This window comes from Watersipora subatra, chromosome 11 (genome assembly GCF_963576615.1).
Source record: "Watersipora subatra chromosome 11, tzWatSuba1.1, whole genome shotgun sequence".
Taxonomy (NCBI): Eukaryota; Metazoa; Bryozoa; class Gymnolaemata; order Cheilostomatida; family Watersiporidae; genus Watersipora; species Watersipora subatra.
In genome coordinates this window covers 37994549-38016875 of record NC_088718.1, presented here as the reverse complement: position 1 = coordinate 38016875, position 22327 = coordinate 37994549, and the positions used below count along the sequence as shown (strand labels likewise).

General features: G+C 40.8%; 1 protein-coding gene across 2 annotated transcripts in view; it reads right to left on the bottom strand.

The window, feature by feature from the left end:
* The window catches only part of LOC137408294 (uncharacterized), a 28357-nt gene that overhangs the window by 3300 nt on the left and 2730 nt on the right, over nucleotides 1-22327 (bottom strand). Inside the window, exons 2-7 of one of the 2 annotated variants that reach the window (XM_068094756.1) lie at nucleotides 12049-12194; nucleotides 11312-11398; nucleotides 9349-9505; nucleotides 5936-6078; nucleotides 3533-3681; nucleotides 3006-3069 (exon numbers count right to left, since the gene is read on the bottom strand). In XM_068094756.1, coding sequence (XP_067950857.1) covers nucleotides 3043-3069; nucleotides 3533-3681; nucleotides 5936-6078; nucleotides 9349-9505; nucleotides 11312-11398; nucleotides 12049-12178 — 693 coding nt within the window. In that variant the 5' untranslated portion in view covers nucleotides 12179-12194 and the 3' untranslated portion in view covers nucleotides 3006-3042. The remainder of the gene's footprint in view (nucleotides 1-3005; nucleotides 3070-3532; nucleotides 3682-5935; nucleotides 6079-9348; nucleotides 9506-11311; nucleotides 11399-12048; nucleotides 12195-22327) is intronic. The other variant, XM_068094755.1, reaches the window with a different exon arrangement.

The following is a 22327-nucleotide window of genomic DNA, read 5'->3' as shown; positions in this document are numbered from 1 at the left end:
GAACAGTTAAGCGCCGCCATCACAAAACCGTCTTAGGCTAGGATCTCTTTCCAAAACGGCTCAAATGGGACGTAGATGAACGAGATGGCTTCTGTTTACACTTTCATGCAACCTCATTCCTCGAAATATTTTCGGAAATATACTTCACGCATTCAATAAAGCCATGTCTATTGTTCTTACGCGTCTATTTCATCATCTTTGTAATGCTGTTACTTTCAGCATTGATATCTTATAATCAACCGTGAAAATTCGTTTAATTTTTTAACCTTAGCTCGAAGGAGTACATATCATTGTCTGACAAACATGATGAGCCTGTTGGTCACCTGTGATAATCGAAAAATGCTGCAGAAACTATTCGCGCTGTTTGGCAGGAAGTATTGGTCACATGATCAGATTACGACTAGACGATTAGACCAAGCCAAAACAAAACTGTAAACTAGCGAGCATCCATATTTGATACGGGGTCTTCGGTAAAACCCGAAGTGTTTGTCATAAACTAGTGCTACGATAAGTTTTATATTGAGCTTTTTATTTGCATTTCAATTCACGTGAGAACATCACGTGACAAGACAATAACCAACTGTAATGACTACGCCAGAGAAATAAACTGATTCCAATCTACTGCGGCGTTTCGTTTTTTAGCTTGTAAGAGCTTGTAAGCACATTTCCGCATATTTTGCACCTACAACACAGTAGAGTAAGACATGGTGAATCTTTTGATACCAAATAACTGTAATGTGAATTTTGTTGCAAGTAAACCTTCAATCTTATCAGATGATGAGACAATCTAGAGAAATGTTTGTTAAAATGAGAGCCATTTTCATACACAGCGACTGAACGTACAGGCGATATCTGGTATCAGCAGCATGCTGGGAAGGTGGATAGTCGATAGCATACGAGGATATATGGGTTCTCATTGAGTATGTGTACCAGAGAAGATAAACTAACAACTAGTTTTCAAACTGGCTAAATTTTCACGGACAGAAGAAAAATGGGGAACATATTTCATATGAACAAACTTATACCAATGCTGAACACATACTGAATAGTGAATGATGTATTACAGACCTTTTGCAAGATGACAATACAATACAAATGCAATACAAATTCAATACAAATGCAATACAAATACAATACAAATACAATACAAATACTATACAAATACAATACAAATAGAAAGTAACGTTGCATCTTAGGTCGGTAAGACGCGCATACAACGCATGCGCAACACACATACAAGGCACTAGCAATGCACATACATTGTGAATACGACGCGCATACACTTTCATCACAACAACAAAAAACGCACTAAAGAGCTCAAGGTTGCCATAAAGAAAGGAGTTGTAATGTTTTAAATCTGTTTTATTAATAAACTATAAATATGAATACTTTGTTGTTAATGCATTGCTAATTACTTGTGTCGGCGTTGTATCCACAATGTATGCGCGTTGCAAGTGCCTTGTATGCGCGTTGCGCGTGCATATGTGCATGCTGTATGCGCGTTTTACCGACCTAAGATGCACTGTTACCAAATACAATACAAATGCAATACAAAAAAGTAGCAATATAGTCAGCCAATTTAAGCAGTTGATTAAGATTGCCAACAGCTGACAGAGCTGGTCAGTTGATTGCGCACGATCATTGTTCGAACCAACCTATTTTCAATACTGCAATACTGCATAACCAAACTAGCATCGGCATAACATTTATTCTCTGATACTACTTATTACTGATAGATACTTATTACGGATGCCTGGTGTGCCATGAATGATCGTCAGGTGTAATAACTGCACGTGCTAAATACAACTATTTTGTTAAAAACATGCGGCTATGGCAACAGATTATGTGACTTAGACTTGCCATATCTGGGGTGTCTAAATAAAATTATTACCAGTGATGTATCGAGCATCAACAAAGGTGGGAAAGACTCGCTGACAAAATAAGTGTGCATAAAATAGATATTGCGAAATTGGTATTCGAAGCATCAAGTGGTATACTCTGTAAATAGATTTGTTAAAAAGGCTTTTTGGTACATCTTGCTTTGATGATTGCATTGCGTGTTGTAGCCATGATAAGGATTTATCACGCAACAGCGTGCCGTGCATCTAACAGTATTTACTTGTGTATAACGAATGCCTTTAATGTTTATTGAACATCAGTACATGATCTTAGGTGTTATAATCCGTGGATACATTAATTTAAATTACAAAGGTTGCTGCCAGTTAATTTGCGGAATGTCGTATCTCATTTGTCACCATTTGTGCCAACCTGTTTCACCGACTATTCTAAGAGACATCTTAAACGTGTGTGGTGAACGATCACTGAGGCCATTGCCGGATGCCAGAGAGAAGCTGACCCCGAAGCAACTGACGCCACGACCATGTCGAGCCCCGACTAGGCAAACGACACGGCACACGGTGATACCTTTGGTCAGCCGAAGGTGGACTGCCGAGTTAAGATGAAGAGTATAAAAGACGCCGCAGAAACGACCAAGATCAGAGCACCTGGATGTTTCATTCTATGCAGTTAATTGTATGTGACTAACATTAATGTATATTTGGAAAATATATATTTATTGTCTTGCACTCAAGTAGTCTGTTTTCTTGTGGGGCAAGTACAGTAACTCAATTGGTTCTTTTACACATATGTAATTCGTTTTCCTCATCCATTATCTCCTTAAAACATATTAGAGTATTTGTCCACGCTTGCCTATCATCTCACATCATAAGCACATTCAAATCAATGCTACATAATCATCATTGATGCAGTGTTGTAGAATAGCAATTGTCTCCTTAATATTGGATAATTAGACTGAGGCTAAACACCATGCTCAACAATTGATTCTACCATAGAGATAATAGCGAGTGATTAACTATGAAAACCACAACCATCTATATCATTGTTTAGCATAACTATAATCCAAACTAAACTGGAGAGAGAGGGAAGGGTTTGAAGAGCGCCTCAACCAGAATACAAATAAGCCAGAGCAACAAACAGCAACTTACTGTGTCAGGGTAACAAATCACATAAAACTACTAACAGCTACCAGGGAGCAACGGCCATCCTTTGCTACAAAATCACAGCATCAAACCAAATCAAAATATAATATATAGAAAATCAACTAATAATACAGAGGGTCATCTAATTATAAGAGGATCTACTAATAACACAGTGGATCAACTGGTAACACAGTAGATTAACTAATAATACAGAGGATCAACTAATAACACAGAGGATCAACTAATAACACAGAGGATCAACTAATAACACAGAGGATTAACTAATAACACAGAGGATCAACTAATAACACAGATGATTAACTAATAATACAGAGGATTAACTAATAACGCAGAGAATTAACTAATAATACAGAGGATTAAATGGTCAAAAATATTAAATTGTCAGAAATGTTAAATTGTCAGAAATGTTACACTGTCAGAAATTTTAAATTGTCAGAAATGCTACATTGTCAGAAATGTTAAATCGTCAGAAATGTTAACAAGATAACGCACACGTAATAATGAAAACTCACCTGCGGACGACTGCCAAAGCCGTATATAAGATTGATGACAAACTGGTCGAGGCTTCCTATGATGACATGGGACAGGTTGATTGCAAACACAGGCAGTATGTGAAAGTTCTCCAATTTATTAGAGGCTCTTATAAGGTGTATGATAATTCCTGCAGAGTGATGGAAAAAGCATTAGCTCATTTGCTGCAGCAATAATATAACGCAAACAGCACTTATAGTAGTAATGTTTTGTGGAAGCTATTACAACCGTTCATGAGAAGGATAATTAAACTTACTTATTATTTGTTTGAGTTATCTTCTCTCTGAGTGTTTTAGAATCCACCTTTATAAATAAACTTGCACAAATTATTGTAGATTTTATTAGAAAATATCGGTGTTTTTTTATCATTTGCAATTTTTTCTGATGTTTGAAGTTATCTTATTGCTAGGATGTTTCAAGATTAAGAGCATGTAAAAACCCTGATTGTGGTTAAACACTCAGAAGAAAAATACGAGCAAAATGATGTCACTCATTACTACTGCTAGTTATAGTGGAGTAAATCGGAAGGTGATCTGACTGCCAATATGTTTCAAGAGTAAAATCGACAAAGCTTAATAGCGGTTAAAATGCTCAGAAGAAAAAGAGGTCCCTAGAATTCCCCAAAAACGGTGTCAGTAGTCATGCATATTGTCTGTGAGTGATAAATATACGGTCTCATCGGCATCCCGTACTTTTATGTTTACAAAGAATTTAAAAGGAAAAGTCAGACGGTTTCTAACCAACCAAATCGATGTTTAAATTACCGTAACACTTAATACTATTTGAATGCAACGTTGTTCTATTTTTCAAACTTTGCCTTATAGTGACGGTTAATTAGAGGTGACGTTCAAATAAAGAGTGGCGTCGCATTTCCCAACGTGATAATTAAATCTTTTGGAAAATAAATTTAACCGTTTTACATGCGAAGCAATGCTGATGTCACATATACTGTGCTCTTTCCTTCAGGCGCATCGACATTAATGCCGTCGACCACAGCATTTATGCTAAACCATTTTTCATGTATGTCGAAATATCAGAACCGGTTAAGCAAAGACCTACTTTGATTATAAAATATACGCATAGTACTGTTATTAATTATCTCAATAAAATCGCTTTCAAAGTTTTAAAGAAACAACTGTAAAGCTTTGGAGATAGAAAACGAAAACTACGTTTTTAATCTTTGAAGACATATTTCAACATTTTACAGAATACGCCATAACAACGACTCCTATTACATCTTATGTATTCATGAAGAATATTCCCACTGTTTCTTCAAACGCTGTAAAGTCTTCAGGTAAAATTGTAAACCAAATTATGGTCGAATATGAAAAAATTGATATGATTTAGATCTCAGTGATTTCGAATCAGAGGGTAGTCCTGATGACTATGATGATCGATCTTCTCAGGTACACCATCACTAAAGTCATGGCAACCAAAACAGCGACAAGAAAAAATTAATCTTCCTTTATGTAAAGAGTCATTACTAGTACTATTTTGTCGACACTGTTTAACCGATTAGTTTCTATTATGATTAAATAAAGACAAAGTAGCTGCCAAATCGAAATTGCGTTCAATTAAAAGGTCACACTGCATTTTTCAACTCCGCCTTAAAAAATGTGAGGTTCAAACAGAGGTATTACAGCATTGAAACATCTATAGAAATGTATCGCAAGCTATATTTTAAGTTTAATTTTAGAAATCAAAAGCAAATACTAAATATACGTCAATAGAGACGTGTAACACTACAGCCGATATCATAACAGAATGGGCAAACAAGCAACACGACGACTATCGGCGTCATTTGTGGAGACATACTTCACTTCTAATGTATTTCTTTCTTTAAACCGCGATCGAGTTTTGTAGATTCAAATATAGTAACGGCAAATGGATCATTTCAAGGACAATCGCAAATGATAGAAACATATCGATCTTTTCTGATAGAATCTACTATAATTTTATGCAAGTGTACCTACATGTAGATATATTGAATACAAAACAGTTAGAGAGAAGATAACTCTAAAAGCAACATTATTTAATCAAGTCATCTAATGTCCTCAACAGAAAATTATACGATTGTCTATAATTGCAATACTCAAATAATAACCAAAATAATAACATTGCAGAAATTCATTTAATAGAGCCTGCAATAGCTTTTTGCCAAACAGCTGAGACAGCCTTCAACTCCAGAAAAGAGCATTTAGATTGAGAATAAAATTAATGTTGCCTCAGCTCCTATTGAATAGCCTGATGATTACCAGTCAATAAAATGTATTTACTAACTTCACATTGATTTAGTTCCCAATCATATCGGGATATACTGTAAATTTGCGTGAGTGAGGTCATTTGATAAAGTGATAATATATATAATAGCCACCATTACTCACCTGAAGAAATAATTTCAGAGATTGTAAAGTAGAGCTGATGATACCACTGTTCATAGAACTGTTCATTGTAGTAGTTGAAATAATTCCACCAGCTGTAGTAGTGAGGGTAGATGGTGGAGAGAAACAGAATTGTCATTGTGTATCTAAAAAGAGAGATGAACAAGACAATCATTGTGTATCTAAAGAGAGAGATGAACAAGATTATCATTGTGATCTAAAGAGAAAGATGAACAAGACTATTATTGTGTATCTAAAGAGAGAGATGAACAAGACTATCATTGTGTATCTAAAGAGAGAGATGAACACGACTATCATTGTGTATCTAAAGAGAGAGATGAACAAGACTATTATTGTGTATCTAAAGAGAGAGATGAACAAGACTATTATTGTGTATCTAAAGAGAGAGATGAACAAGACTATCATTGTGTATCTAAAGAGAGAGATGAACACGACTATCATTGTGTATCTAAAGAGAGAGATGAACAAGACTATCATTGTGTATCTAAAGAGAGAGATGAACAAGACTACCATTGTGTGTCTAAAGAGAGAGATGAACAAGACTGTCATTGTGTATCTAAAGAGAGAGATGAACAAGACTATCATTGTGCATCTAAAGAGAGAAAGGAACAAGACTATCATTGTGTACCTAAAGAGAGAGATGAACAAGACTATCATTGTGTATCTAAAGAGAGATTAAAATTAAAATTAAGCTTTCAATAGTGTTTAAAAAATCATTAATCACTGGCACTAAAATTAAAAAAATTTGTAATGTTGATGGAAGCCTTTAGCAGGTTTATAAATATATGAAAGCGGCTGGTGTGCAAGGTGTAGATACATGTAGACGTGTAGTTGAATGTGTAAGAAAATTTGGTGTAGATGCTGTGAGATATTCTTATTACTGATCTACACTGTCGAAGGATAGTCTTACGTTGGATTAAAATATGCTGAATATCTTCAATATCTACCTCTGAACCTGCAGTGTCATACCGACACTTCTGTAAGGTAAATCTGTAAGGTAAAGTAACAATAAAAACTTTTTTTTACGGATTGTTGTCTTATTATTAACATTTTTGTGTAAACTAGTAATAATTTATAACGAATAATTTATTCTTTTACATTTAGTTTTTACATAGCTTTTATTATGCATTAAATGCTATAAAGACTTACTTGAAACATATGTTGTTTTTGTGCGAAAAAATAAATTTAACAATATGCAGTGCATTTTTATAATATAGAATAGGTGTGCGAGTAACCCTTCAAACATCGAACATGATGGCTATGTAGGTTACAGCAAGCAGACGCTGTGCATGTTTTTAAGAGCCGTGTTGTACAAACAATGGCTCTGTGATTTTGACAGGACATGTCTGAGTCCAGTGGCAAGGAAACAACAACTGGAGACATGCCCAGTTACAGAGAGCAATTTAAGGTTGGATGTCATTCCTGTCATGACCAGTGACCTTTGTTGGGAATTGAACCCCAGTCTGTTTTTGGCGGCCTTTTTGGGGATTGAACCATAACCTGTTGTTTGCAGGTCAAGCGTTCTAGGACACTAGATATAACTTGAATCAAATTAGCTAATATATTCTTGCCCAATTTTAATCGTATTATTAGAATTTTTACCAGCCTCTGGACTTTCACTTAGGAAAGTTAGAATATTTTAAGAGACTTCAGATATTTTGCTTTAGAAATTACGTTGATGTTAAGTTGAGTCCAATTACTCACTTAAATTTTAGAAAAAATGTCGAAAATATTTTAGGTAAGTCAAACATACCTAAACAAGGCTATTGATAGTACTGATAGTCAAGGTACAATCACGTAAATGTGATACCCTAGGACACTTATGTATTCGCGGCATCTAACTTTCGCATTTTCGCGGCAACATCCTCTCGCGAAAATTTCATGAGCGAAACTAAACAATCATAACAAACGAGCGAAAACACAAAATTAAATGGCTTTGTTCATTGATATTCACAATAAAATCGTCATATTAGAAATGCAGGCAAGTTTCGTGTGTGGTTGGCACATTGGGCAATTTTTGCTAAACTCATTATAGCTAATACACCGACTGAGCAGCATGGCAAAACAAATTAAGATAATAAGTTTTTCTGGAAAAGCCTAGACAAATTAGGAAGATGATGATATTATTTTAGTCATTGAATTTGTAACTGATGAGGATGACAGTCTGGTAGGGAAAGTCATAAAATTGAATAATAATTATTGTGGTGATGAATTTTATTACCAACCAAAAGCAATAACACCCCGGAGCCATGGCCACTGCGTGCTATAAATACTTGAGATCTAATATTGGTACCACATAGGTCACTGCGGCAGGGACCTTGACGTCATTGATAGTCCAGGAAACAAATGGCAGCAAGCGATCAAATTGCATTATTGATCTCGCCTACACATTTCTACCTGTGGTTCACAAATAAAGACTACCATACTTTTCGGACTATTAGCCGCTACTTTTTTTGATGATTTGAGCCATGCGACTTATATAAGAGTGCGGGCTAATCTGTGGCTTTTTCTTTCACCGCTAGGGCGCACTAACTAGGGCGCACTAACGGGAATCTCCAATTAGTGCGCTTCTAGCGGTGAAAGAAAATACGAAACAATGCCTTACGGTACTGTCCCGTTAGGCACTAAGTTAAAAAGCGTCGGATAATACGAAACTGTGCCGTTCTGCACTGTTACGTTTTAAACGGCAAAGTTGCTGCCACGTTAAAAAGCAGTCCTAGTTCTGCGACCTACACAAAGGTGCGATTTATGTATTGTTTTATTATCGTTTATTGAAAAATAAAGCAGATGCAGCTTATATAGTGGTGCGTTTTATAGTCCGAAAAGTACGGTAGTCCCAATTTGAAAAATATTTCGTACCAGTGAACTGGACCTGAGGAATCTAATGATGTTTGTTCCACTGCATTTATTTTCACATCACTATATTTTCGCACTCATCAGAGCTGCGAAATTAAGTTGCAGCGAAATTTTACTCTGTATGCTACTCACGAAACTAAATACTAGCGAAATATAAGTGTCCTAGGGTAGTACGTTTCTTGAGGTTTTCTAGGTGAAAAACGTCAAGGTACTATCACCTTGACATTTTTCACCTAGAAAAACGTACGGGTGACAGTGCATGGAGATGTGACTGCAGTTTACATTGTAGCATTAACCAAATAATCTCAAAGTCAGACAGAAAAATTAACAAAAACTGTATTTTTGACAGTTAGTGGAGCATACATCACCATGCACCAGATGTTTTTCTGTAAAAAATAAAACAAATGGTTTTTATAATATTAAACTTGAAAAACTTTATCTCTTCTAGGGAGCTCTTCATACATAAACCATCAATTTATTAAAACGCTAGAAGTTCGCATCCAATTTCAACCTTTCTATCTACAAAGTTCAAAACCAACCTGATATCCTTGTCCATGAAGCATGACAAAATGTGCTTGAAGCATTCATAGGCAACAATGAGACCAACCACAACCAAACACCATATCTTGTAGGCATTCAATGTGGCATTGAAATACCAGTGTTTGTAATCAGTGCATGGTGGATGCTCATAGTGACCTGAAATAACAACCTTCTTTACAAAATCAGCAAATGATTGTGACTATTAGTCGAAGGTGCTTGAAAAAAAATTAAAGTAGTTTAAAAGATTAATAAAGCCTATCAATGATCAATCAGTAAGTCCGCGTTCTCCCAGACTGATTTTCGTATCTAAGAAAAACGTGCCTTTTTGTTTTCATTCATTGAGAATTCACAAAAAATGACAAAAAGCCTAAACGGGGACTCCAACCCTGGACCCTAGGATTAAGAGTATGACATTCTACCAACTGAGCTACCCGGGCTTCTCACAACAGCTGAGCCATAAAAAATCGATCTGCTTTGATTTACCCTTACTAAAGCCTACTTTACCGCACATACATGTAGATACAAAAGGAAGTTTTGAATACAGCATAATAGCTCAAGAGAATATGAAAGTTTTTTGCAAAATCTGCAAACAGAAAACAAAAACTCTGCAATAGAATGCATTTATATGGTCAAACAGAAACCGAGAAATCAATTGAATAGCACTTGTGTGACCCTAAAATGAACTGAAAATAGGAAAAGAAAGAGATGTCTTACTGACGCTACTGTCAATGGGGTATTTCTCCAAAAAGTCTCACAACTATTAATGATTCAATAGCATTTGGGCTCTTAAAAATAACGGGAAGGCTCCTACAGTTTCAACAGACACCCAGATGAGCAATAAATTATAACAATACAGCCAATCAATTGTATGACTCTAAGCTTTTTACCTCTAAATATTAAATGGGTTTAATGTCATGACTGCGTGTGAGAACTGCTTTTTTGAATAAATAAAAATGTTTGCCAATACCTATCCAGCCTATAAACAATTTTTAAGAGCCAATACATGTATATACGTGTAAGTGCCCTATTTGAAGTTCCTAGTAGTGGCTGAATACCTCTAAGGGGTGATATTAGCTATAATTACTGTGGCACCTTTTGGAGAGATGACTCCCCATAGGCCGATTCTATTGTGGTAGTGTTTCTGTCATATGCATCATATGGTTTATGAAGGATGTCTATTCTATAGCTTCATACACCTAGCACAGGTTTTTAAGTATTGTTCCACTAACTATAGTCTCTTTTCTTCTTGTTTAAAATACATGCTTAAAGATTCTCAGAGTTTTAAGATACAAGTAAAACATTGCTTGAAAAAAGCAAGCATTTTTGTGAGGTCATAATTTATTTTTCAATGTTTAAAAATGTATAGAAAAACTTTAGTTAATTAAAATGGTAATAGTAATCAATGCTTCTTCTATAACAGGGGTTCTTGACCTTGCTGGACAAACTAAACTCACAAGTTTGATTTTTGCTTTCATAGAACTCTTCTTTATTGAAAAATAAAATACGATTTTTTTCGCATTCAAGACATACATACAGTACATGCTTGGCTAGTGCACAAAATGAGGTGTGAATTAACATCACTGTGTTCAAAGAACAAACCCATACAATGCACAAACTCACAAAAAATTACACATATTTTCATGAAGACATGACCTTGCAAATCAGTGTGAATTCCACTGTTGTCTTTGAGAGACATACACCGAAGTCCCTGAGACTGACTCACCAAACCCTGAGGATTTGATTGAACCTAGGTTAAGATCCACTGTTCTAGAAAGATCTCTGCTTGCAAAATCGCATCAAATGTTTCTCCCTTTGGCTGAAGTGCTTAAAAGTAATTGTATTAAATTCCAAAAGTTCATGTGTTTTCAAGTTCTGAAGTAATTAAAAATGGCCAGAACCAGAGGCGCCAGGTAGTAAAGGGTACAAAGCCTAGACGCTCCTATATAAGAATGGTAAACCTACCTCTGAAAATAGTGTCAAAGCATGAACACTCGCATGTTTTGGGGTCAACTGGAGGTTTTGCAGGCCATACGTAGTATCCGAAAACACCTACAACAACCCCACAAAACTTATCCAATGGTGAAGCTATAGGAAGACTGTACTAGATGTAAAAGATTAACCCACCCATTTTAATATAAGAAAGATTAAGTGTATCAACGATTTGATAAATGTGCTACACAGGACAAAAGCAATGAAGTCGATTGCCCAAAAGCTAGACTGATGGTTTTGCAATTGTGTAAATAGGAAACAATACTTGGTGAATTGAGTAGAATACTACACTAACAATCATAAAGATAGGGGTAAGTTATTTTTGAATGTCAGCTAATAGGTAAATCTCTATTACACAAGGCATTACAGCTGAGAAAAAAGTCGAAAACAAGCATTTTCTCCTTTCCACTTGTATAATTGTACTTCCGCAAATTTCTAAAAAAAATTAAAAAATATTCAGCTGAGAAAAAAATTGTGAATGTAGTCGATAATTCAAACATATAGGTTACCTACTAATTTTTTGAAGCTATGATTTCTCTCAAATCTAAAAGGTTAAACAAAAATTGATGAGGCATACAAGTCAAGGGCCCAAACTATCAAATTCAGGTCTTGGATAAACCCACAGTCATTAGAAGTAAATGAAGAATGGGGAATAACACACACCTACATGTAGTTTGACAAGAGAGTTAAATTCATTGCAAAGTTCATACCAATATGGAGATAAGGAATCAAGCAGAGTAGGAATAAACCAGCGACAGATTTGAGGAACTGAGGCCAAAGCTTCGTATCAGCCGATTTATAGTAAAGCTTTTTAAGATTTCCTTCAATATCGCGATGCATGATCACAGACTGTCACCTACAACACACATTGGAAAATGGAACAAAAAAGATGGAAAAGGTCAGAAATCATTAGAAACAGCAAAAGAATTCCAATATAGATTTGGGTCGAGACTTCCTGTTAATAAATTGCTATTTTATAGACACTATTGGAATGATGAGACAGATGCGCCTATTTTATTCAACTAAAAGCCTATTTGTTATTAGAGAAAATTAGCAATTAAATGGCTAGCGTTACGAGTAGAATGAACTATCTTAAATGGGCTACATTCGTCGCACAGGCCTTAAATTCAATGTCCAACATGCCTGCAGGTTTTCATATAACTGACATACAACAAAGAGCGATGAAAGGGAATTTCTAGCCTAGGCTTCAGTCTCATACACATATTTCTTGCTTTTATTCTAATTTATGTGTAAATCAAACTTATATGTTTTATAGAATGTTGGGGATTATGAGCTAATTTCCTTGTACTGTTCCATATAGAATTTTATAAGAAATTGATTCTTCTGTCGCTTGTAATTTTATAAATCATATGGCCTTCGGTAACTGATTTTGGTTAATTTCAGTCACAATATAACCACTCTAGTAAAATAGTTTATACTACACTCTACAAAACTGAGGTGTGTTAGCACCAACCCTGCGTATCTAGCAAGCAGCTGACGCGTTCATTATTTTCAACTTTAATTATTTTCCGTTTCACTGGCTTTACTAGCTTATTTACCGTTTACTGGCGAAAACTAGCTTTATTTAAAATTTCATTATACTAAACTTTCAGCTTTGTCACACTATTTGTAGTAATGGCCATAACCTACGGTAACTAAACTTTTAATTCTTAGAGATCACATCTTAAAACTTCAATGATTTGTATGACAGTCTGTAAGCTCATATCAAGTCTGCCAAAACAGATAAATTTTAGCTATGTAAAACAACTGTCATGACTTGCACGTCCTAAAGACATTTCAGATCCTCATACATGTATATGTAGCTGCAATAACTTAAAAATTGACTTAAAACTCAATCCATATTAAAATTGAACTCAGACGTAAAAATCATTTTATAGCACCCTTAAATGAAACAGCATTGAACACTGGTGTTGTAAAAATAAGGATACTGTGGCATGTGCAGGCATATCTCACGCATCTGACTATGCTGTAGGAACTTGGGCAAATAATGCCAGACCACTTTTGGGAGGCCATGCCTCTAAAACACACCTATAGCTGTAGCCTTCTCAGCTCTAGACCCCGAAATACATGTATATATTCCAAGGAGTATACGCCTTGGTATATATACACGTATTTGGGCCCAAACGGAAAAACAAAGCTGTTCTATACATAGAACAGCTTTGTTTTTCCGTTTGTTGGAGACCTTGGTGAGTGTTTATATAATGTGGTACAGCTTACAGGACAGTCACTGTGTGATGCCTTCATGATTAGTGAAGTGTTATTGTGCAGTTATCATCCTTGGTACAATGATGTGGTGCTCTAGTAAATTTTACATACACTGATACCTCATAGTAAGTATTTCACATGTGCTTTGTGTTGTGATGTCACTAACATTTTTGTAGCGCTGCTCATGCCTGTGTGGCAACCTAGTAATACAGAGCGACTTCCAGATACTCTCTATCTCTCTCTTCAAACTCGACACAGTGATTCTCAAACTCTATTTCTCTTTTTACACTAGAAATAAAAATACTCTCAAATACTCTATCTTTATACTAGACGTAGACTGACTCCAAAAAATACTCGCTATCACTCTCTCTCTCTTCAAACTAGACACAGAGTGACTCCCAAATACTCTTTATCTTCGTACTAGACGTAGAGTGAGTCTCAAATAATCTCTATATCTCTTTTCACATTAGACACCAAGTCACTCCCAGACACGATCTCTCCCATCACATTACACACAGAATGACTCCCAAACATTCTCTATCTCACTCTCCACAGTTTTTGTGTTTTGTATGCCCATATGGCATTTAATTTCAGCAAATTTCCTTTATTGCAATTGGACAGTAGTGATGTTAGCTTGTGAGTTTTGGAAATGGTTTTGAAATGATTGGGAAGAGGCTTGGTAATGATGAGGAAGGTAACAATAGGTTTAGTGATATTATGAGTTCTCTTGCATTACTACATGCAATAGGTAACGATGGCAAGGATGTGTTAAGCTTGGTTGGCTTTGACATGTAGAATGTAAGCTCCACCTATAGGGAAGCTATGGCTCCTTTAGTTAAAATTTATGGTACCGAGGAAACGGTATATGTTAAAACTATCAAGTTTGTGACAGTTTCACAAACAGTTGAGGAGCAGGAATGTGATTACTTGCTACCAAGTTAAAAACTCGGTAGGAATGTTAATTTGGGAAAAAAACTATAATGTAAAGATATTTTGCTCTAGCCATTGTTGTTAATGGCTTGAGGGAAGAGTCGTTACATAGGCAATTCATAAAAGTACTTCATACTTTATCATAGTAGTAGATCTTGTTACTAGTCAATCTAAAAATGAAACAAAAGTCGCTTGTTGTTACTAAAGTAAATGTGCAGAAGTTTGTAGCATTTCACATAGGCAACATAAGGACTATTACAACGATAGGTCTAAGGAAAACTACCACAGGATTGGGTATAGAATTTCTGATTGCGAACTCACTAGATATGAATGTAGGAGCTAATATACTCTTTTCGGTCTTCTAGGATTCTACATGGTTGAGATACTAGGTGTAAGGATAATCACCTGGAATGATGTGAAATACTATAATTATGGTAGTCAGAAGTAACGGCTATGTGGTTGTCCTGCCAATAAATGTTTTGCTTGTAATAGGAAATGTCATACTAGTATTGACTGGAACAGTAACAGTTCTGAGTACTCTCAAAGATGAGATTTTAACAGGTACTGCTATTATAAAAGCAGCAGTAGAGAAAGTAATAGGAGTATGGGCAAAGGTCAAAGAGAAGAGACAGGTAGAAGAGACAGAGACTACACAGGCTCCATCATCAGTAGCAGTGAGGTTCACTTCGGCTGATCCTAAATGAGTACATGTATATAATAAGATAATACAGACTAAAGACTTGAAACTAAATGTTATTAAAATCAGTTTTCAATACTGGGGCTGAAGTTTCGACGTAAAACTGTAAAAATAGCCAACAGATTGGACATGCAGTTAAGGGAGCCATCAACTGTTTTGATCAGAAGAGATGGTTGTGAATTAAAGGTAGTTGGTAAAACGGAGGCTTAGTTGGGAAGAGATACGGATACAGTTTTCAGAGATATCTCTGAAAACTGAGATGTGCAGTGTGAAAGGATAGAGAACAAACTTTTTGGGCATAACTGAGTACATTAGTCCTCTAAGTTTATTGCTGTGCAATCTGGTGTAAAGGCAGGGATCTCTCGCATGACCGATTATGTTGTAGGAACTTAGGCTAAGGCTGCCAAAATGGTTGCCATGATCCGACGTCAGATAAGGATGCTACTCCTTTAAAATGGACCTATAGCAGGAGCGGATTTACTGTGGTGCAAATGCACCAGCCTAAATATGGCAACAACAAAAATTTAAAATTCATCAAGAATTGGGTGAATTACATTTCATTTCACTGAGAACTTGCTTTGGGAAGAAATGAACAAAAACAGCCTAGTAGGGCTCGTTATAACGGTCAAGTTTTGACAACAATGACCTGAATTTATTTAGTTAATAAACAAATGAGGGTGGTCCCAATAGACATCCCCAATTGAACCACAACCCTTTTTGAAAAAAGTAATGCAAGCAATTTTAAAAGCAAAACGTCTCAGAAGAAAGGCCAAAAACGAACTTTGGATCATTTCTTTCAACAACAAAACAACAATTTCAAAAAGTATGCCCTACTGTTTGTTTTATAAAAGCATCGCTGAGTAGCTAATACTACAAAACATTTTTCATGGTAGCTTGCAGAAATGATGGCTTATTTCTGCAAAGTCAAACCAAACGGCTGTTGAGGTTTTGTGAGTCACCAATGAACTTGTTTTATTTTTCCAATTATAAAATTTATTTATAATTTTTATTTACCTTGAAGCTTGTTAGCTGCAAACAAATGATTACACTTTTTTGGGCTCAAACACACCTCTTCTTCATTCTAGGATGCCTAAATTGTAAAAAGTTCTGCTAGCCGGGTGCCCTGACCCCACCCCCGCACCTCCTCACACCCTAGATATATTGTGATGCAAGAGCATCGTGAACAGAACCGGTGCCAGCGTGACGATCAATTGGCAGGCCGAGCCTCCCCTTTCGCCTGGAGGCCTAGCCGGCGATAAGAGACAAAGGTGACTCTAAGTACGCGAGTCACATAGCAGCGAACGTTACGGCAGGAAACAGAAACCGCAAGTGGACTTAGCCAATGGGAGAGAAGAGCATAAAAGGAAGAACGCATTAGAAGGGCTGGCAGAGCAACACAGCTCCCTGCATATGATAGACATTGTATACCAATACTGTTTATTATTTATGTATGCATGTTTGACCATTGTTATATTAGTGCAAATGTATTTATCTCATAAATATATGTTGTATGCTCTGATAAAAAGTGGGTCTTCATGATTTACTCAGCTTGTGGATAACAGTGAAGGTGGCACGGTGAAATCCTTCACACTGGTGGCCGCGGTGGGATACTTAGGTCAGATCCACAACAACCAAGTAAGCACCACGAGGAGCGAACCTAATCTCGGCTGCCGACCTTGCTTTTAAGCATCGATCAAGCATACCAAGGTTAGCACTCGGACAGAAGAGCACACCTGATCCGGTTGCCGACTTTGCTGTGGCATCAATCGGACACACTGGACTGGTGAAGGCCTCATAATAGGAAGACCCTACCGAAACGTTAGTCTCTGCTACTGGCTGATCGTACTGACGCACGCAGTCGATTCCCAATAACAGGAATACTCTCGGCTAAGGAAGAACAACGAGACGTTATTCCCTGCTACTAGCAGACCGTGCTGAGGCACGCAGTCGATTCCCAGTAACAGGCATAATGTCAGCCAAAGATGCAAAGGAGATCACGGAGCGCAGCACCGACCAGTTGGCCGAAGTGCTGGAGCGCCTAGCGATGGCCCCACGAACTGAAGCCCCCGAGCCACGTTCAAGGCCCCTCAGTACAACGGGGCCAGCAACGTGGAGTATTTCATCCGCCAGTTCCGAGAGGTGGCAGAAGCCAACTGATGGACGGATGGAGCCAACCTGTTGCATCTGAGAGAGGCGCTCCGAGAGGATGCCGAGAACTGCAGAGAGACAGGCGAGGTGGGAGCCATTTTTGAGATGCTCCGGGCTCGGTTCGGTCTCTCCCCTCAACAGGCAAAGACTCGGCTAAGCGGCCTTCAGAGGGCTGCAGCCGCCTCATTACATGAGCACGCCTGTAAAGTGGAACGCCTGGTTAAGGTGGCCTACGGTGACTTGCCAGCGCCTGATCAGGCCGATATGGCAAAATATTCTTTTGCAATTCACTCAATGACGCCAATATGCAGCGGCATCTGCTGACTGTGCCCACGGTGACCTTAACAGATGCTGTGCGAGTCGTTACAAAGTTATTGCAGATCCAGCCGGATAAAAAGAGCCAGCCAGAGGTGCAAAGCATGGAGGAGCCCACCAGAGACCAGGCTGCAGTGGTCCAAGATGTCACGCTGGACCAACTAACCTAATTGGTCCAACTCCTCACCCAGCAAATACAGAAGATTACGAAGGAACACACACCCCGGAAAGATGTTTCCATAAAGAGACCTCTGCAATGTCGGGAATGTGGGGCACATCCGAAAGAGGTGCCCCAGGGGTAGACCCTCTGTTCTGGGAAACGGGAAGGGGCCGCAGCAGTAAGGCCAGCTACTGCTTGCACTAAGGCCTCGAAGTCTCCACCACCCAGCAACTACCATCGGGCGAGACCCGGCCTCTTCGGCTAGGCCTAGGCACCTAGAAGCCGACAGAGAGAGGGACCGACTCCTGGAAAATGAAGACAGAACAAGCGGAGTCGTGCTGTGCCGACCTCATGACCAGACTGACCTGGACTTCTCCCCCTTCGGTACTACTACAAGTCTTTGGTAGGATTGGACCCAACTCCTGTTGACAAAAAGAGAGGACTGACCCTGGTGCCCCCAGACACCGAGGGAGTCAAAAACCGAGGAGCACAGGAAAACAGGAGAAGCGGCCAGCTGAACCTGTTGGTATCCCTGAACCCCGGTCAAAAGGCACAGGAACGACTTCCCACCTAAGGGACCTAAGCGCCTCTGTAGGGCAAAACAAAAGAAGGAACCCTCTTCACCCGGTGAGAAGCCTGCCTTAAAAGCGGCAGGGCTCACTCCCAGCGAAGCACTGGAACCCTCCTTGCGGATATCCCAGAGCTCGGGCCCATGAGAATGCAGACCTGTCGCAGGTGTATGCAATGGCGCCGAGCTGATCAAAGCCCAGGCACTGAGCGGCCTCATTCCATAAGCTATTTCCTTCCAGAGAAGGTGGAAGGAAGGCCCGTTCAGTTTCTGATTGACACGGGATGCACCATGAACCTGCTGAGCAAACAGGTGTTTGATAAACTCTCTCCGGCCACAAGGAGCTTGTTGGAAGAGAGTGACAGCCATGGTCTTATGGCCAACAGGACCCGGCTGACATTCAACAGGGTTGCACGACTGCCTGTTGTTAGGAATGCCTGGTGGCTCACCTGTGGGCAATGAACTTCGAGCAGCCTATCGTGACTGTACGGGGTCATTCCTTGACCTGCACAGACTGACAGGGCCAGTTGGTCCTGAGTAAAGTTCAAAAATTGCGCGACGTGGTAGTACCCGCCAGGACGAAGATGACAGTGCCTTTCCGAGTGCCTAGGGAGAACGGACGGCCCGCTCGGATTAATAGAGAGTTGTCCCAGTGGGCTGCCCCTGGCTGCCAGCTTGAACCGGTCTGGGCCGAAAGAAGGCGTGACAGCTAGGTGTCTCAACCGCACAAACCAACCCTATCACTTGCGGCAGGATCGGTTGTCGACAGCTACACGGGAGTGGAAAACCATCAGGTGGATGACAAACCCATTTTCCCCAGATACGGGCCCGTCCTGGGAGGCGTAGAGGCGATGCCGGGTGTAAAGGTGCCAGCCCACCTGAAGGATCTCTATGTGTCTGCCGGGAAGAACTGCCAAGGGCCGAACCAGTTGGCAGGGCTGGGGCAGCTACTGGTGCGTTATTGGCACAGCTTTAGCGCGGGTGACGAGGATGTGGGCCATACCTCCGAGGTGGAACACTCCACTCCACTGAAGGAAGGTACTCGCCCCATCCGACAACCACCCCACTGTCTGGTACAGGAGAAGGAGGCAGAGGCCGAGCGACAGGTACAGGAGTTGCTGGACAGAGGTTAATCAAGCCAGCCGACGGAGCTTGGAGCTCCTCGGTAGTATTAGTCCGGAAGTAGGACAGGAAGTGGTGGTTCTGCGTCGACTACCGGCGACTTAACGTCATGACCGCACAGGATGCCTACCCCCTCCCCCGGATCGACGACAGTCTCGATGCCTTGTCTGGCAGTCGTTATTTTAGCACGCTCGACCTGGTGAGCGGGTATTGGCATGTACCCCTGGACGCAGACTCATAGGAAAAGTCTGCCTTCGCGACTCGGTCCGGGCTCTGGAAATGGAAGGTGCTGCCATTCGGCCTGACCTCGGCACCGGCCACATTCCAGCGGCTTATGAAATGGGTCCTGCGCGGGCTGCACTGGAGGACACTTTTGTTGTACCTGGATGACATCATCGCCATCTCAGACTTTGATACTTGCAACAGCTGGAGGAGGTATTGCAGCGCTTGAAGGGAGCTGGACTGAAGCTCAAGCCTTCCAAGTGCGAGCTCCTGCAGCTGCAAGTCCAGTACTTGGGACATATAGTCAGCGAAGAAGGAATAGCCACCAACCCAGAAAAGACCCTGGCAGTCCGGCAATGGCCGAATCCCAAGGGTTTCCGTTACCTACAGGGCTTCCTGGGTACCATGGGATACTACCGACAGTACATACCCAGCTTTGCTGACACGGTCCGTCCTTTGAACCGCCTCACCAGCAAGGAGGCCCGGTCTTGAGCCAGGAGGAGCAAGAAGCCTTCGAAAAGCTGAAAGAGGCGCTGTCCTCAGTCCCCGTACTGGGCTACCCAGACTCGACTCAGCTGTATATACTAGATACGGATGCTAGTAATTGCGGAGTCAGTGCAGTGTTGTCCCAGGTACAAGGGGTAGTTGAGCAAGTCAACGTGTACTTCAGCAAGACACTCAATCTGGCGGTGCGGAATTACTGTGTGACTCAGAAGGAACTGCTTGCCGTGGTGATGGCCGTAAAACACTTCCGGCCTTACCTCTATGGGCGCCAGTTCCTTCTCTGTACGGATCACGCATCCCTCCAATGGCTGTGTCGGCGCAAGGAGTTTTCCAACCAGGTGGCCAGATGGATGGAGAACCCTGCCAAGTTCCAGTTTACCCTGGAACACAGGGCCAGCCTCAGACACGGCAACGCAGATGGGCTCAGTCGACAGACCTGCGAACACTGTCCACAGTGCGAGCCGATCGAGTTGTGGGATAGAGGACCAACCCATAGGGAGTTGGCCCTAGAAAACCAACAAGGGAAGAACCAGAGTCTTGACCCGAAAGTTGCCGGAACAGCGCGCGAGACGGTCGGTCGTTCGAGGCAGCCTCTGCCCCTAGAGGTATCGAGGTTCAGCTCAAGACCGGCCGAGGCCACCCCGGACTCTGTGAGACGACTCGGGTAAAAACCAGAAAAAAACACCACGGGAGAGTTGGCACACATGGAGGTCGCCGGACGTGGACAAGTGGCCTCTATATATCTCTCTATGTAGCAGGCGATGGAATTAACTCCCGAGCAATTGGAATTGGGTGGGTTCGAGCTGCGGCAACTACACTGCATTCACCCAGTCCTCCGGCTGCAGAACGGGGTACTGGAGGCACGTACTGGTACACACAGCCAGCCAAGGTGGTGCTGGGTCTGCCCCCAACCTGTTCGAGAAACAGCCATTTGGCAGACTTACGTCCTGGCCCACTCTGGGGTGGGAAAAATGATCAGCCGGCTCCAACTGACCTGGTATTGGCCAGGTATGAGGGCCATGGTGAGGAGAATGGTCACGTGGTGTGAGGTCTGCCAGGCGGCTAAGCACAGTGGCAACAAGGGAGAAAGTAGCCAGCAGAGGCTATACACAGGTCACCCGTAGCAAAAGGTGGCAGTAGACAAGGTTGGACCAATGCCGGAGACACCGAGAGGGAACCAGTGGATCCTGGTGGTAACCGACCATTTCACTCGGTGGCAGGATGCATTGGCCATCCCGGATGCCATGGCTCCTGTAGTTGCCAATGCGCTAGACGAGCGAGTATTTTGCTACATGGGCTTGTCGGAGCAAATACATACGGACAAAGGGGCACAGTTTGAGAGCCAACTGATGGAAGAACTGTGCTTGCTATGACGAGTGGAAAAAACACGCCACACCATACCACCCTCAGGCTAACGGCATTGTGAAAAGAAACAACCGGCAACTTGAAGACTCGTTATGAGTAGTTCTGCTAACACGAGAACAGGAGGAGTGGGACAGGCTGCTGCCCCAGCTGATGCGAGCCTACAGAGGTACACTGCACTCTGTTACGGGCGAAACAGCAAACCTGCTGATGTTCAGCTAAAAATTGCGCCTCCCTGACCTGTTGGAAATCAGCCCGCCTCTACTGGAGGAGTGGCCTTCCCACCAGTACGTACAGGAGACACAGAAAAGGTTAGAAGCGGCTCACGAGATACTGAGGGAGGCCCAACAGGCTGTGAGAGAGGAAGACCAGGAGGAGCCACCACTGTACGCGCCAAGAGAGTGGGTGTGGCTTCTGAACAAGCGCCGGCGAAGGGGAGAAAACCCCAAACTACAGACCAAATACGGGGGCCCTTTGAAAATCATAAAGGCCTGGGCAAACCATACCTATTTAATAGAGAGACAGAGCCAGTTCTCTATTTAATATGAGTGCCGGCTTAAGCCTTATTATACCTGAGAGGAAAAGCTAGGCCAAGCACCAGCTACACTCGAGCCGCGACGCGGCCAAACATGAAAGGGCCCATGCCAAAAGACAAGAGAGGGACTGCCAGCTCGAGTTGGACTTGGCCAGGAGACAAGTAGAAGAAATCTCACAGCAAAGAACAATAGGCAGTAA